Here is a 12,938-nt window from a genome sequence, read left to right as displayed (position 1 = left end):
AAATTTAATTTCTACCATACCAAAAGGTTCCTGTTGGGAGATTCTAGTTTCAGTTTTTAGAAAAAAACTCTACTTGATTTGGAATTAGGTTTTAAAAACTGCTTCATACTTTTCCTTGAGGCTTACCCATCTGTGGATTGACGGATGCCTCTCTACGGCTGAGTGGTGAAGAGACGGTTGCTATTCTCTTGTTTCAGGCCTACATGGACACCCTGCAGACCCAGTGGAGCTGGATCCTTCAGATCACCAAATGCATTGATGTTCATCTCAAAGAAAATGCTGCCTACTTTCAGGTTTTTATCCTTAGTAACCATTTAACTGTCTTTTGGGTCTTAATGCCTTCTCTTTTGAATGTGTTTGAAAAAACCTTGAAAACAGTATTTACAATATTGCATAAATACTATTCGTTGGGGTTTAGCTTAGAGGAGCGCAGACGGGTCACAGTCTTTCAGATAGTCTCGTGCTCTACTGTAGGTTTCTGCTCTCATCTTTTCCTTTAACCACCTGTCAGATAGACTCGTAGGGAAGATGCTCCCGCAAGGTGAAGTACTAGGTGATGCTGCCTGTTCAGTTGCTTTTCACTGACATGGAGTCACCCCCGTCCTTCACAGTTTTTTGAAGAGGCTCAGTCGACAGAAGCCTACTTGAAGGGTCTGCAAGACTCCATCAGGAAGAAGTACCCTTGTGACAAGAGCACGCCCCTGCAGCGCCTGCTAGAGCAGATCAAGGAGCTGGAGGTAGCGTCTCAGATGCAGGCCCTTTCCTGGGAATAAAATAAACGCACCCACCAATGCAATTCAGACTGCTGTTTGGATTTGTGTTGTTCTGCAGAGCAGTGAGTGCTCCAAGCTCAAGCGAACCTTGTCTTCACCGTGGTTTTTCTCAAATCCATTTCTCTGCATGCTTAACTACTGTTGCAGATTACTTCTGCTTCAGTAGTTACCATTGCTCTAAACAAAACTGGAGAGATCACGGATGACATACATGAAGATCCCTTTGGAAAAGCATATGTCACATGTTAGCAGCAGAGTCCTCTCACACAGTGATATGCTTTCCCGCTCCCCTAATTCATAGCTGTGTTGCCTCTGTAGTGGCTTCTTATGAAAGATACCCATGGTCCCTGCACACGAAGGAATGGGTGGCTTTTTACAGCTAATGCAACTACAGTGGGGTCTAATTTGTATTGTCATGATAACTATAGGAATGCCCTTTCAAGATCTCACCTAGTTTTCAGAGAGTATCTACGTTTAAGGATGATTTTATTTGCAATTGCAGAAAGAACGGGAGAAAATCCTTGAATACAAGCGCCAGGTGCAGAACTTGGTAAACAAGTCCAAGAAGATTGTGCAGCTGAAACCGCGTAACCCGGACTACAGAAGCAATAAACCCATCATTCTCAGGGCTCTGTGCGACTACAAACAGGACCAGGTGTGTGCTGCGGAAGTTTTCCCTTTCTCCGTGGGTGGATGTCTGACCATCAGGAGAGCAGAACTGAATTCAGGTTTTGGGGAACACCCTAGTAAATGTCTTTATTTTGTATACAAAGGGGAAGCTGTTGAAAGAATGGAGTGATTTTGTTCTGAATCATGTGATAATTATCAATAAGTAGGACAATAGGTATTTTAAAACTATTCTAATTCTGTTTTAAGGCTTAAGACTTCTGAGGTTAAAAGCAAACAAGATACATGGCCATTATGCTGCATATAAAGGGAACGTCGTTGCGGGTTTTATGTATTAAATGGACACATCAGTTCTGCAGGTTCTACGGTCAATACAAACACTTATATGGAAAGATGACTCCATTTTAGCAAGTTTTCATGAAATTCCCATACCTCTATTTTCTTATAAAAATTATGGAGGACTTAACAAATAAAAATGTGACTAGCTGGTGAGATGAATGTTATAAAACAATGGAGTTTATTCTACCATGCAGAAATGGTTTTAGAACTTGGCTGGAGAGAAGAAAGAAATCGAAATGGAGGTCAAAATACCTACTTGTCAAACTTGTTATGTTAATAATTATAGATGTCATAATTTAAGTACCCATTTTAAGAAGCTATCTAGTTAATTTAGAAAAGAAGCAATTTAGATGCTGGACTTAATTTAGAAAGTTGTTTTTCTGGGGACCTGATACCAGAAATTTTTTGTTTTTATTTAAAAATTTTAACAAATGAATGAGATGTGATGCCCACACACTGAAATCTACTATATGAAACAAAAACTCACAAGTGTGGAAAAGTCAGGGGGTGAGTTTTTGCTTTATAAAAGGATTTATCACTTCACCGGAGGACTCCCCTGGCTGTCTCCTGGAAAGTCACTCCTCCTAATTCCCTTCAGACATACCTTGTAGACTCACTTGTTGTATTTAAAGCATCAGTCCTGTTGGGTTGTGTCAAGGTCAGCTTGAATGGAGGAGAAATTAAGTGTTTCAAAGCTGAAACACTTTGCATGTGGTCCTTGTGGCTGCTTCTGTTTTTTGAGCAAAAAGATAAAAATGTGGGCCTGTGGATCAAGCCAAAACACGGTGCTGCTTGCCTTGCAGAAAATTGTCCACAAAGGGGACGAATGTATCCTGAAGGACAACAATGAGCGGAGCAAGTGGTACGTGACCGGCCCGGGCGGCGTGGACATGCTCGTGCCCTCCGTGGGCCTTATCATCCCTCCGCCCAACCCTCTGGCCGTGGACCTCTCGAGCAAGTACGTAGTTCAAGTTCCTGCTGGCCGGGGTGTGCACACGGGTGGGGAAAAGTGCGGCCGACCCCGGTACAAACACTCAGACACACCGCTCCACACTGCTGTCTCCTCCCCCAAAGTGGGATCTGGTGAAGGTCCCTTTGCCTTGCCTTGCAGTTTTATGTGGAAGATACTGTACTTATCATTGGAGAATGAAAAAGAATATTTGACAGTAGAGGAACTCATCTTGACCGTGCACTTGAAAGGCGTGGTTTCAAAATTCTTCCTCCTTTTAGGCCATCGATAGTCTGACATATTGGAGAAGGGAATGGCATCCCACCAGTATTCTTGCCTGGAGAATCCCATGGACAGTCCATGGCGTCACAAAGAGTTGAACACGGCTGAGCAACTGAGCGCGCATACACACAGTCTGGCTTGTAGCCACAAATAGAATATATGGCTACACATTCCACATGAACATTTGGCCCATCAGGAAGTAGCTGGAACATTCGCTTGACAGGTTGTCCAGGGTGGATTCTTCCAAATGTTTTATAAAGGAAATCTTCAGCCCATTTAAGGTGCGGTGAGCTTAGCCCAAAGAATATTTCCAAACCCCAGAAGCCATCAGAGTTCTGTGACCCGAGACTCATTTCTCCCTGTCAGCGTGCATGGAGTCAGACCTCCATCAGTTAAAAAGTTGCTGACAAATAAGCCAACCACCCCAAATTGTACTGTGTGTTTCAACGAAAATGATTCCAGTGTATCTAAACCCATGTTGGGTCATTGAGAGCTTTCTTTTGGGTATCAGTTCAAATCTATCGAAATGTTGTTGTTTAGTTGCTAAGTCATGTCTGACTCTTTGCAACCCCATGGACTGTAGCCCACCAGGCTTCTCTGTCCACGGGATTTCCCAGGCAAGAATACTGGAGTGGGTTGCCATTTCCTTCTCCAGGGGATCTTCCCGACCCAGGGATCCAACCCGAGTCTGCTGCATTGCAGGCGGATCCTTCACTGCTGAGCCGCCAGGGACGTCCTTACAGAAATGCTGGATGTTTTGTAGATGTTCCCTTTGCCCGTTGCTCTCTTAGTTCTCCTTTGAACTTTCTGTGCCATCGGGCCAGGTTTCCCCTTCGGGATGAACTTGGAGAGCCAGACCCACGTATTTCCCCTTGTGCCTCCTAGGATCGAGCAGTACTACGAAGCCATCCTGGCCCTGTGGAACCAACTCTACATCAACATGAAGAGCCTGGTGTCCTGGCACTACTGCATGATCGATATCGAGAAGATCAAGGCCATGACCATCGCCAAGGTACGCCCTCAGGACCCACTCGCTGCCCAGAGGGGCTGCCCAGCCACTGCCCGCACTGCGGTTTCTGCCAGGCAAACCTCGCTGTGCGGCTAATGCCTTCGTGGGTCAGCAGGAGAGTCAGCTGAGCCTTCCTTAGACGTCCTAGTTCATCCAACACAGACGGGAGGAATTGCACCAGGCTGTTTATGAGACAGAGGACTAATTAAAGTTACCCGACGAGCCAGAAGTCCCCGTGGCAAAGGCATGTGGTCCTGTGACCCTCTGGGTCCCCTTCTTAGAAGACATAATGGAAAATGAGGTCATAATTATTGACTGGATAGCACAGAAGTAAAAGGTGGGGTAGGATTCTTGGAATCCAAAGCATTAGCTACCCTAGACCAGTAATTTTCAGATTGTGGTCCAAGAACCTCAGGGGGAGAGGTCCTTTGGGAGGACAGGGGCATGGAACGGTAAGTCTGGGGGCTTCCCTTCACTCTTCTTAGTCAGAGCAGCTTTGCTGTGATCCGCTTGACTCTTGGGGTTTCTGAGTCCTGTTTCCTTTGAAGAAGAACATTTCATAGGAAGAAAAAAAATTGACAACCCACTACTGTGGTTCTTAGGAGCAAGGTCTAAATCCTCAAAGACCTTTTCTGTCTTAATGGGTCTTTGAGGGGTGATGCCCCAGGCCACTACCCTCCACCCGCCACCCACCTTCCCTCCCACCGCCCCCAGCATGGTGCATTTCCAAGCAAACTCCCCTTGGCCACTCTGTGGGGCCGTCAGAAACACCTCCACTGGGTTTATTTCCAGCTGAAAACGATGCGGCAGGAAGATTACATGAAGACCATATCTGACCTCGAGTTACATTACCAAGAGTTCATCAGAAACAGCCAAGGTTCGGAGATGTTCGGAGATGACGACAAGCGGAAGATGCAGACCCAGTTCACAGACGCCCAGAAGCACTACCAGACCCTGGTCATCCAGCTGCCCGGCCACCCCCAGCACCAGACAGGTTGGTTCAGAGCCCCTCTCTCTCTGCAGCCACCATACATGCAGTTTGCAAAAGAAAGGACGCAGTTGGCCCAGATCTTGTTTTGGAATCGCTTCTTTGAAATATCACGCTTCAAAAGTCATTTAGGTTGGAATAGAATGGATACAGGTATATGTATGGCAAAGTCCCTTTGCTATTCACCTGAAGCTATTAGTATCACGACATTGTTAATTGACTATACCCCAATACACAATAAAAAGTTCAAAAAGAAAGAAAAAGACACTTAAGTTTTCAGAACCCAATCAAAGGAAGTAGCGACACTCTCATGCAGCCTGGCTGTTTTCTTGAGGCCTCGCCCCCTTCTAGCTGGCAATTCTCTGATTTTTGTGGTCCTAATATTTTTACAGTAACCACGACTGAAATCACTCATCTTGGTACCTGCCAAGACGTCAACCATAATAAAGTAATTGAAATCAATAGAGAAAATGACAAACAAGAAACATGGATGTTGATAGAGCTCCAGAAGATACGCCGGCAGATGGAGCTCTGTGAGAGCAGGATGGCCCTTAAGAACATCCTTCTGGCAGATCAGGGGTCTTCCCACCACATCACAGTGAAAATAAATGAGCTCAAGGTAGGTGCTCGCTATTATTTTGCTTGATCCCAGGTATATTTATATTTAACTGAGAACTAATAAAAAAACCCTCCTGGTTTAAACATTTTTAGGTTTAAACCTATTGAAACCTTTGTTTTCAATAAAAGGCTTCTGGCCCAACTTCCTTTTTCCTTTCCCACGCTTCCAAATTTGTTGAACAATTCCAGGCTGGGGATTAAACCGTCTTTGCTGTTAGATGATGGGTTGCTGAATCAGGCTACCGTGTTCTTCCTTTTCTGCAAGGTAGCACTTTGTAGATTTCCTAAGTTTTCACAAACATGAACTTGGCTTCTGCCCAAAACAGCGTATGATGTGGGTTAGACAGGTAGAATGATGTTCTTTGCAAACAGGGAATGGACATGGAGAGACTTGGTTGGGGAGGGGGTGTCAGAGCCGCGGAGCTGGGACTGCAGGCTAGGTGCTCCGTTATCAGGCTCCTTCTGCCCAGCCAGGCCTGGACACGGCATAAGAATGTCCAAGGTGTACTTTCTAAGGAAGAGAGTTGATCAACCCAGTGCTGGTAAGGCCTCCCTGATGAAGGACAGGAAGGGTCAACTCTGTCTTGAATCATTCACATTTTGGGGGATTTTTGTGGGCACAAATGACGGTGAGAGGCATACAGCTAGATCAAAGGTGCTTTCTTTCTTTCTGGACAGAGCGTACAGAATGATTCTCAAGCCATTGCTCAAGTTCTCAACCAGCTGAAGGACATGCTAGCCAACTTCAGAGGTTCGGAAAAATATTGCTATTTGCAGAATGAGGTATTTGGATTGTTTCAGAAACTGGAAAATATCAACGGCGTGACGGACGGCTACTTAAATAGGTAAACGCAACTGACACTGACCTCAGATATTCAGCTTTTCTCAAGCTTCATTTTGTGAGACTTCATTTGCTTTATGTGCTGGTTGCTGGAGCCATTGCCTGTGGTTTGTCTTTTCGTGGGGGACTCACTCTCATTTTCTGTGCTTCCGGGAGAGGTTCCTCCAGCCTAGGGTGCTAGTCCCACTGTTCTGAACTCCAGTGTCTCTTCTAACCAAGGCAGCCCCTTCAGGCCAGAGCTTAGAATTCTCCCATTAATGCGAAGTGGTGTTGTGAGTCATGAAAGTGGGGGGAAAAATGCATTGCTGTCCTGCTTCTAAAATAAGCAAAATCAGTGTTTCTCTGCTTTAATATTGTTCTCTTTTATGAAGCGTGGTAAGAGCCAAAGTCTAACTGTGCCATTGGCAATTTTACCTGCCTCTTTGGCTCCTGACAGCTTGTGCACCGTGAGAGCCCTCCTGCAGGCCATTCTGCAGACAGAAGACATGCTGAAGGTTTACGAGGCCAGGCTTACGGAAGAGGAGACCGTGTGCCTGGATCTGGACAAAGTGGAGGCTTACCGCTGTGGACTCAAGGTAATGAGAGGCGATTCAACAGCGGCCCGCTTTGTTTTGAAAAAAACACCGGAATACTCAGTCCCCAGTGATAAAGCTTCACTACGTCTTCATGACTTTCCAGGATTGCTGGATTTTGTGGGCCACACGTGGTTGACATCAGCTGTTGTCAGGACCAGAACGCTGTTGTCCAGAGCACACTGGCAGGACTTAACCTGAGAAGGTCGTTTATAGTGAGATTAGCCTGGGGGCTGCGAGTTCAGCCTAGTTAAGCTGGTACTATGGTACTGGGGTGGGCTTCCCCAGTGCCTCGGCGGTAAGGAATCTGCCCTCAGTGCAAGAGCCGCAGGAGACTCAGGTTTGGTCCCTGGGTCGAGAAGATCCTCTGGAGAAGGAAATGGCGACCCACTCCAGTATTCTTGCTGGGAAATTTCAAGGACAAAGGAGCCTGGCGAGCTACAGTCCCTGGGGTCATAAAGAGTGGACATGACTTAGCAACTGAGCCTAGTACTGTAGCACTTCTCAGAGCCTGAGATACCGTGTTAAATACATTAATGTGTGTGTGTGCTCAGTCGTGTCCGACTCTGTGACCCCATGGACTGTAGCCCGCCAGGCCCCTCTGTCCATGGGGTTTCCCAGGCAAGGATACTGAGTGGGCTGCCATTTCCTTCTTCAGGGGATCTTCCCAACCTAGGATCGAACGTGCATCTCTTGCATCTCCTGCATTGGTTGGAGAATTCTTTAATGCTGTGCCACTTGGGAAGCCCAAATATATTAATATTAATAGATTTTATAATTTTCCAGGAATGGAATGGAGTGTGATATGTAGCACTACTTAAACTGGTTTACACATCAATTTTTTTTTTCAAAAATTTTTTTTTTCTTGGATTAGCACAAAGGACTAGGTCATTAGCACAAATGTTAGGAAATACAGTCTGTAAAGATATTTTCCTTGCAGTGTAGCATCGAGTGGGAATGAGGTTAATTTGTACTCTTTTTTTTCCTGTGACAGAAAATTAAAAATGACTTGAACTTGAAGAAGTCCTTGCTGGCCACCATGAAGACAGAACTGCAGAAAGCCCAGCAGATCCACTCCCAGACTTCACAGCAGTATCCACTGTATGACCTGGACCTGGGCAAGTTCAGCGAAAAGGTCACCCAGCTGACAGATCGCTGGCAAAGAATCGATAAACAGATAGACTACAGGTGTGCCAGCCTCCTCCCACCCTCTCTGCCCGTTTGGTGGTTCCCGATACAATGTCACTTGAAGTCATCATCACTAAAGAGAACAGTGGTTCTGGAGACTTCCCTGGTGGTCCAGTGTTTAAGACTCTGTGCTTCCAATGCAGGGGATGTAGGTTCGATCCCTGGTTGGGGAACGGAAATCCTATACGCCTTGTGGCCTGGCCAAAATCTAAAACAAGAGACCAGTGGTCTTGTTCTGTGTATCAGTTCAGCACCCTGGGCGCTCTCTTTACACCCTGGCAGCTTTGTGGGGAGTGGGAAGAGGGTTTCATCCCAGTAGCTAGGCTTGAACTCACTTATGTCGGATGCCCTCCAGGTTCATAGGGAAATAAGGGAAGCCATTGATCAAGCTCTTCTGTGCCCTCTAAACTCCTGTTATGACCGTTTGTTGGAAGGAGTAGTGACTCTGAGGGAGCATTCTCCAAAATTTTGTGAAAATTAAATCTTATATTTAGTACAAAAGAAATGCCTTACTGCAAATGAGGATTTGAAAACATCTCCTGAAAACACCTCCTAAAAACATCTCTATTGATGTATAATTCACACGCCATACAATTCACTTTCAATTCACAATTGAAAGTATACAATTCAGTTGTTTCTAGTAAGTTCAGAATGTGTAACCATCACCACATTCTGAGTTTAGAACATTCTCATCACTCTAAAAAAGAAACCTTGTCGACTTCCCTGGTTGTCCAGTGGTTAAGACGCTGCACTTCCACTGCAGGGGGCACAGGTTTGATCCCTGGTCAGGGAACTAAGGGCTTCCCCGTGGCTCAGTTGTTAAAGAATCTGCCTGCAATGTGGGAGACCTGGGTTCAGCCCCTGGGTTGGGAAGATCCCCTGGAAAAGGAAAAGGCTACCCACTCCAGTATTATGGCCTGGAGAATTCCATGGATTCTGTAGTCCATGGGGTCGCAGAGTTGGACACGACTGAGCAACTTTCACTCACTCTTCACTCACACTCACAAGGAACTAAGATCCCACATCTGCGTGGCATGGCCAAAAACAAAACACCTTGGACCCACTGGCAGTTTGCCTCATTCCTTCCCAGCCCTCCAGCCCCAAACAACCACCGTTGTATTTGTTGTCTATAGATTTGCCTATTCTAGATATTTCATGTAAATGGAAAGATATAATATGTGGTCCTTATGTGACTGTTCTATTTTTTCATTTAGCATATCGTTTTCCAGGTTCACCCATGGTGTAGCTCATGTCAGTACTTCACTTCTTTTTTCTGACTGTATAATATTCCATTGTATGGCTCTACCACATTCTGTTTATTCTTCCATCAGTGGATGTGTATTTGGGTTGCTCCCAGTTTCTGGCTCTCGTGACGTGCTGCTGTGAACATTCACGTGTTAACTTTTGTGTGGATGTATGTTTTCAGTTCTCTTGAGTGTGTGCCTGGTGGCATTGCTGGGTCATCTGGTAACTCTGTGTTAAATACTATCGCAGAGCAATAGTGACGCTTTAATAATTTTATTATCTCTTATTTTCACCAGGTTATGGGACCTGGAGAAACAAATCAAGCAACTGAGGAATTACCGTGATAACTATCAGACTTTCTGCAAATGGCTCTACGATGCCAAACGCCGCCAGGATAGCTTAGAATCCATGAAGTTTGGAGATTCCAACACGGTCATGAGATTTTTGAATGAGCAGAAGGTATAAGCAGATTTGTCATTATATGAATTTCACTGGGTATAAGCTGTATTTTCCTCTGGCTTTCGTAGCAGTAGCGAGGTTTAAAGTGATAAGTTTTTTTTAAAAATGCATTTTATTGGCATATAGTTGATTTACACTGTTGTGTTAGTTTCAGATGTACAGCAAAGTGATTCAGTTATACATAAATATACATTCTTTTTCATATTCTTTTCCATTATGGTTTATTACAGGATATTGAATATAGTGTCCTATGCTATACAGTAGGACATGTTGTTTTTCCATTCTATATGTAAAAGTTTGCATCTGCTAATCCCAAATTCCCAGTCTATGTCTCCCCACCAACACACACACTCAGCAACCACAAGACTGTTTCTCTATGTCTGTGAATCTATTTTATTTCATAGATAAATTCATCTGTGTCATATTTGAGATTGCACATATAAGTGATATTATATGGTATTTGTCTTTCTCTTTCTGACTTCACTTAGTATGACAATCTCTTGGTCCATCTATGTTGCTGCAAATGGCATTATTTCATTTGTTTTTTTATGGCTGAACAATATTCCATTGTGTATATATACCATATCTTCCTTATCCATTCATCTGTTGATGGACATTAGATTGTTTCCATTTCTTGGAAATAATGCTGGAATAATGCTTGGAAATAAATAATGCTGCTGTGAACATAGGGGTGTGTGTATTTTTTCATGAAATGATAAATCTTTAATAATACTAGTTCATTTTGGTAATGCTTAAATAATGCCCAGAGGAAAAGCACTTGAGATATTTACAAAGAAGTGCAATTATGAACATAGAAATAATGTTATGTTGTAGTAAAGTATCTTTACAAATTGAGTTAGCAGGACCAGAAAAGAGTGCTGACCAGATAGTAACCTCTTAGGTCATAAGAAGTTGAAGATCTTCCTTCTATTTTCTGAATAGAAAACATATTTATCTCCTGAGGTTTAATTGTGAGACTATGGGGTCAGAACAGGTCTTAAGCTGAGGAGGGGAAAAAAACAAATAACAGTGGTTAAAGAATGAAAAAACATTTATTTTAAAGTATGTGTACACTTTAACATTTGTAAATATTTTCTTTTCTGTATAGAACTTGCACAGTGAGATAAGTGGCAAACGAGACAAATCAGAAGAAGTACAAAAAATTGCTGAACTTTGTGCAAATTCAATTAAGGTATGTTGGTTTCAGAAAGCATGTTGGTGTTCCATCAAGAATATTATGAATGGTGTTTGCTGTGGCGGCATGTATATTAAAATGGGAACCATACAAAGAAGATCAGCCCAGCCCTCATGCAAATTCATGAAGTGTTCTCTGTTTTTTTTATTAAAAAAGAACGTTATTGACTACATTATTTTCTGATTCACTTTAAAGATGATAAACTTCTTGAGGACAGCGATTATGGCTTTTGTGTATTCTCTTCTGAGCAAACCATATACGCTTTTGATCCATTAGCTTGAATTCATTATACACTGGCAGTATCTATGGCAGTGGGCTGGTCTTCATCTTTAGACTGGTGGTGTGTGCAGAAATCTCTGCTTAGCTTATAAAGATGTGCCACTTGGTTTAATACTATTGTATGACGCTTGGACGCTAGCAGCACATTATAGCCTTTGGGATTGGACATCAGAAGTACAGTGTGGTGATTTAAAACTGGAATTGTAGCTGCCAGTGACTCCTTTTAAGTCACTTAGGTATGTTTTTCTGAAACGTCGTTATCCTGCAGGATTATGAACTGCAGCTGGCATCATACACCTCAGGCCTGGAAACTCTTCTGAGTATCCCTATCAAGAGAACCGTGATCCAGTCTCCTTCTGGGGTGATTCTGCAAGAGGTAGATAAGTCATTACCTCTCTCTGAGAGCCTACCCCTCTGTCTGCATCTTCCTTCTTCCCTGTCCCCTTCCTGTCTTCCCCACCCTCCCCAAATTCATTTCTTGCTATAGGGAGGGTATCCGTTCAAAAAGGTTTAGTAGGTTATCCTCTCTCTAGTGTAAATCATCAGTATAACGTGCATTTTAGGAAATGATCCGTGAGAAGTCTGGGTCTATTTATACATTAGGCTCTCTGCAGAAACCGGGCTTAAATTCTGGGTTTATTGAGGGAGACATTTAAAAAGTGGAAAATATCTAGTCAGTTTCTGAAGACAACTTCTCAAAGATTTCAGAGAGCGTCACCCATATCAGATGGTTTAGGGGGCATACCCTAGAGGGATGAGGCTAAAATGCACGGTTTTAGGCCCTTCGTTTTATTGCACTTTATTGTTTTATTGGATTTTGGAATTAGCACAGATGAAAAAAGGGAATTCACTCTTTAAGTTATAATTTCACTACTGGTTTGTTTTAGAAACAGAACTGGTCAGCTTGTACAGGACTTCTTTTGAATGCAATGTCATTGACTAGTCCTTGTGTATCTTTCCTCCAAGGCTGCAGATATGCATGCTCGGTACATAGAGCTTCTTACAAGGTCCGGAGACTATTACAGATTCTTAAGTGAGATGCTGAAGAGTTTGGAAGATCTGAAGGTAACCTACTCACTTTATTTCCATGGACGATTGAAAAGAAAATAGAATGGAACTTAAATTATTACAGCCTCGTTGGGTGTTTTCACTTTTTCTTTTGTACTGGGGTACAGCCGATTAGCACACAGTGTTGTGATAGTTTCACATGAACAGAGAAGGGACTCAGCCATACACACACAGGTACCTTTTTCCCCCCAAGGCCTCCTCCCATCCCGGCCGCCACATAACATGGAGCAGAGTTCCATGTGCTCTACAGTAGGTCCCTGTTGGTTATCCATTTTAAATATAGCAGTGTATACAGGCCCAATTTTTTTTTCCCCTCACTGCCTCATTTTAACACGGATACTCCTTGGTAAAACTGTATTTCCTCTAAATAGTTAGTATAATGCAGTTCCTTCATAAATCAGGTGTCAGTCCTATTCTCCAGTTCACTGCTCGGAATGGACTGAGGTCATGTTTTCAAAAGTATAGCTATTTTACTTTGTCAAAACCCCCAGGAATTTCAATTTAAT

At 43.5% G+C, this 12,938-nt stretch overlaps 1 protein-coding gene and 1 non-coding gene across 3 annotated transcripts in view; both read left to right on the top strand.

The window, feature by feature from the left end:
- Positions 1 to 12,938, top strand: part of DSP (desmoplakin) — a 43,840-nt gene that overhangs the window by 23,197 nt on the left and 7,705 nt on the right. For both annotated transcript variants that reach the window (XM_061147666.1, XM_061147667.1), the window contains exons 9-22: positions 198 to 293; positions 612 to 737; positions 1,276 to 1,428; positions 2,543 to 2,697; positions 3,856 to 3,982; positions 4,772 to 4,973; positions 5,360 to 5,586; positions 6,264 to 6,430; positions 6,863 to 7,001; positions 7,993 to 8,186; positions 9,728 to 9,890; positions 10,999 to 11,082; positions 11,633 to 11,740; positions 12,331 to 12,429. In XM_061147666.1, the coding sequence (XP_061003649.1) occupies positions 198 to 293; positions 612 to 737; positions 1,276 to 1,428; positions 2,543 to 2,697; positions 3,856 to 3,982; positions 4,772 to 4,973; positions 5,360 to 5,586; positions 6,264 to 6,430; positions 6,863 to 7,001; positions 7,993 to 8,186; positions 9,728 to 9,890; positions 10,999 to 11,082; positions 11,633 to 11,740; positions 12,331 to 12,429 (2,040 nt within the window). The remainder of the gene's footprint in view (positions 1 to 197; positions 294 to 611; positions 738 to 1,275; positions 1,429 to 2,542; positions 2,698 to 3,855; positions 3,983 to 4,771; positions 4,974 to 5,359; positions 5,587 to 6,263; positions 6,431 to 6,862; positions 7,002 to 7,992; positions 8,187 to 9,727; positions 9,891 to 10,998; positions 11,083 to 11,632; positions 11,741 to 12,330; positions 12,430 to 12,938) is intronic.
- On the top strand, positions 8,907 to 8,979 carry TRNAG-UCC (transfer RNA glycine (anticodon UCC)). The gene has a single exon. It is a non-coding gene; the product is annotated as a tRNA-Gly (tRNA).

This window comes from Dama dama, chromosome 7, assembly GCF_033118175.1.
Source record: "Dama dama isolate Ldn47 chromosome 7, ASM3311817v1, whole genome shotgun sequence".
Taxonomy (NCBI): Eukaryota; Metazoa; Chordata; class Mammalia; order Artiodactyla; family Cervidae; genus Dama; species Dama dama.
Note: the sequence above shows the minus strand (reverse complement) of the source record. Positions and strands in the feature narration are given on the sequence as shown.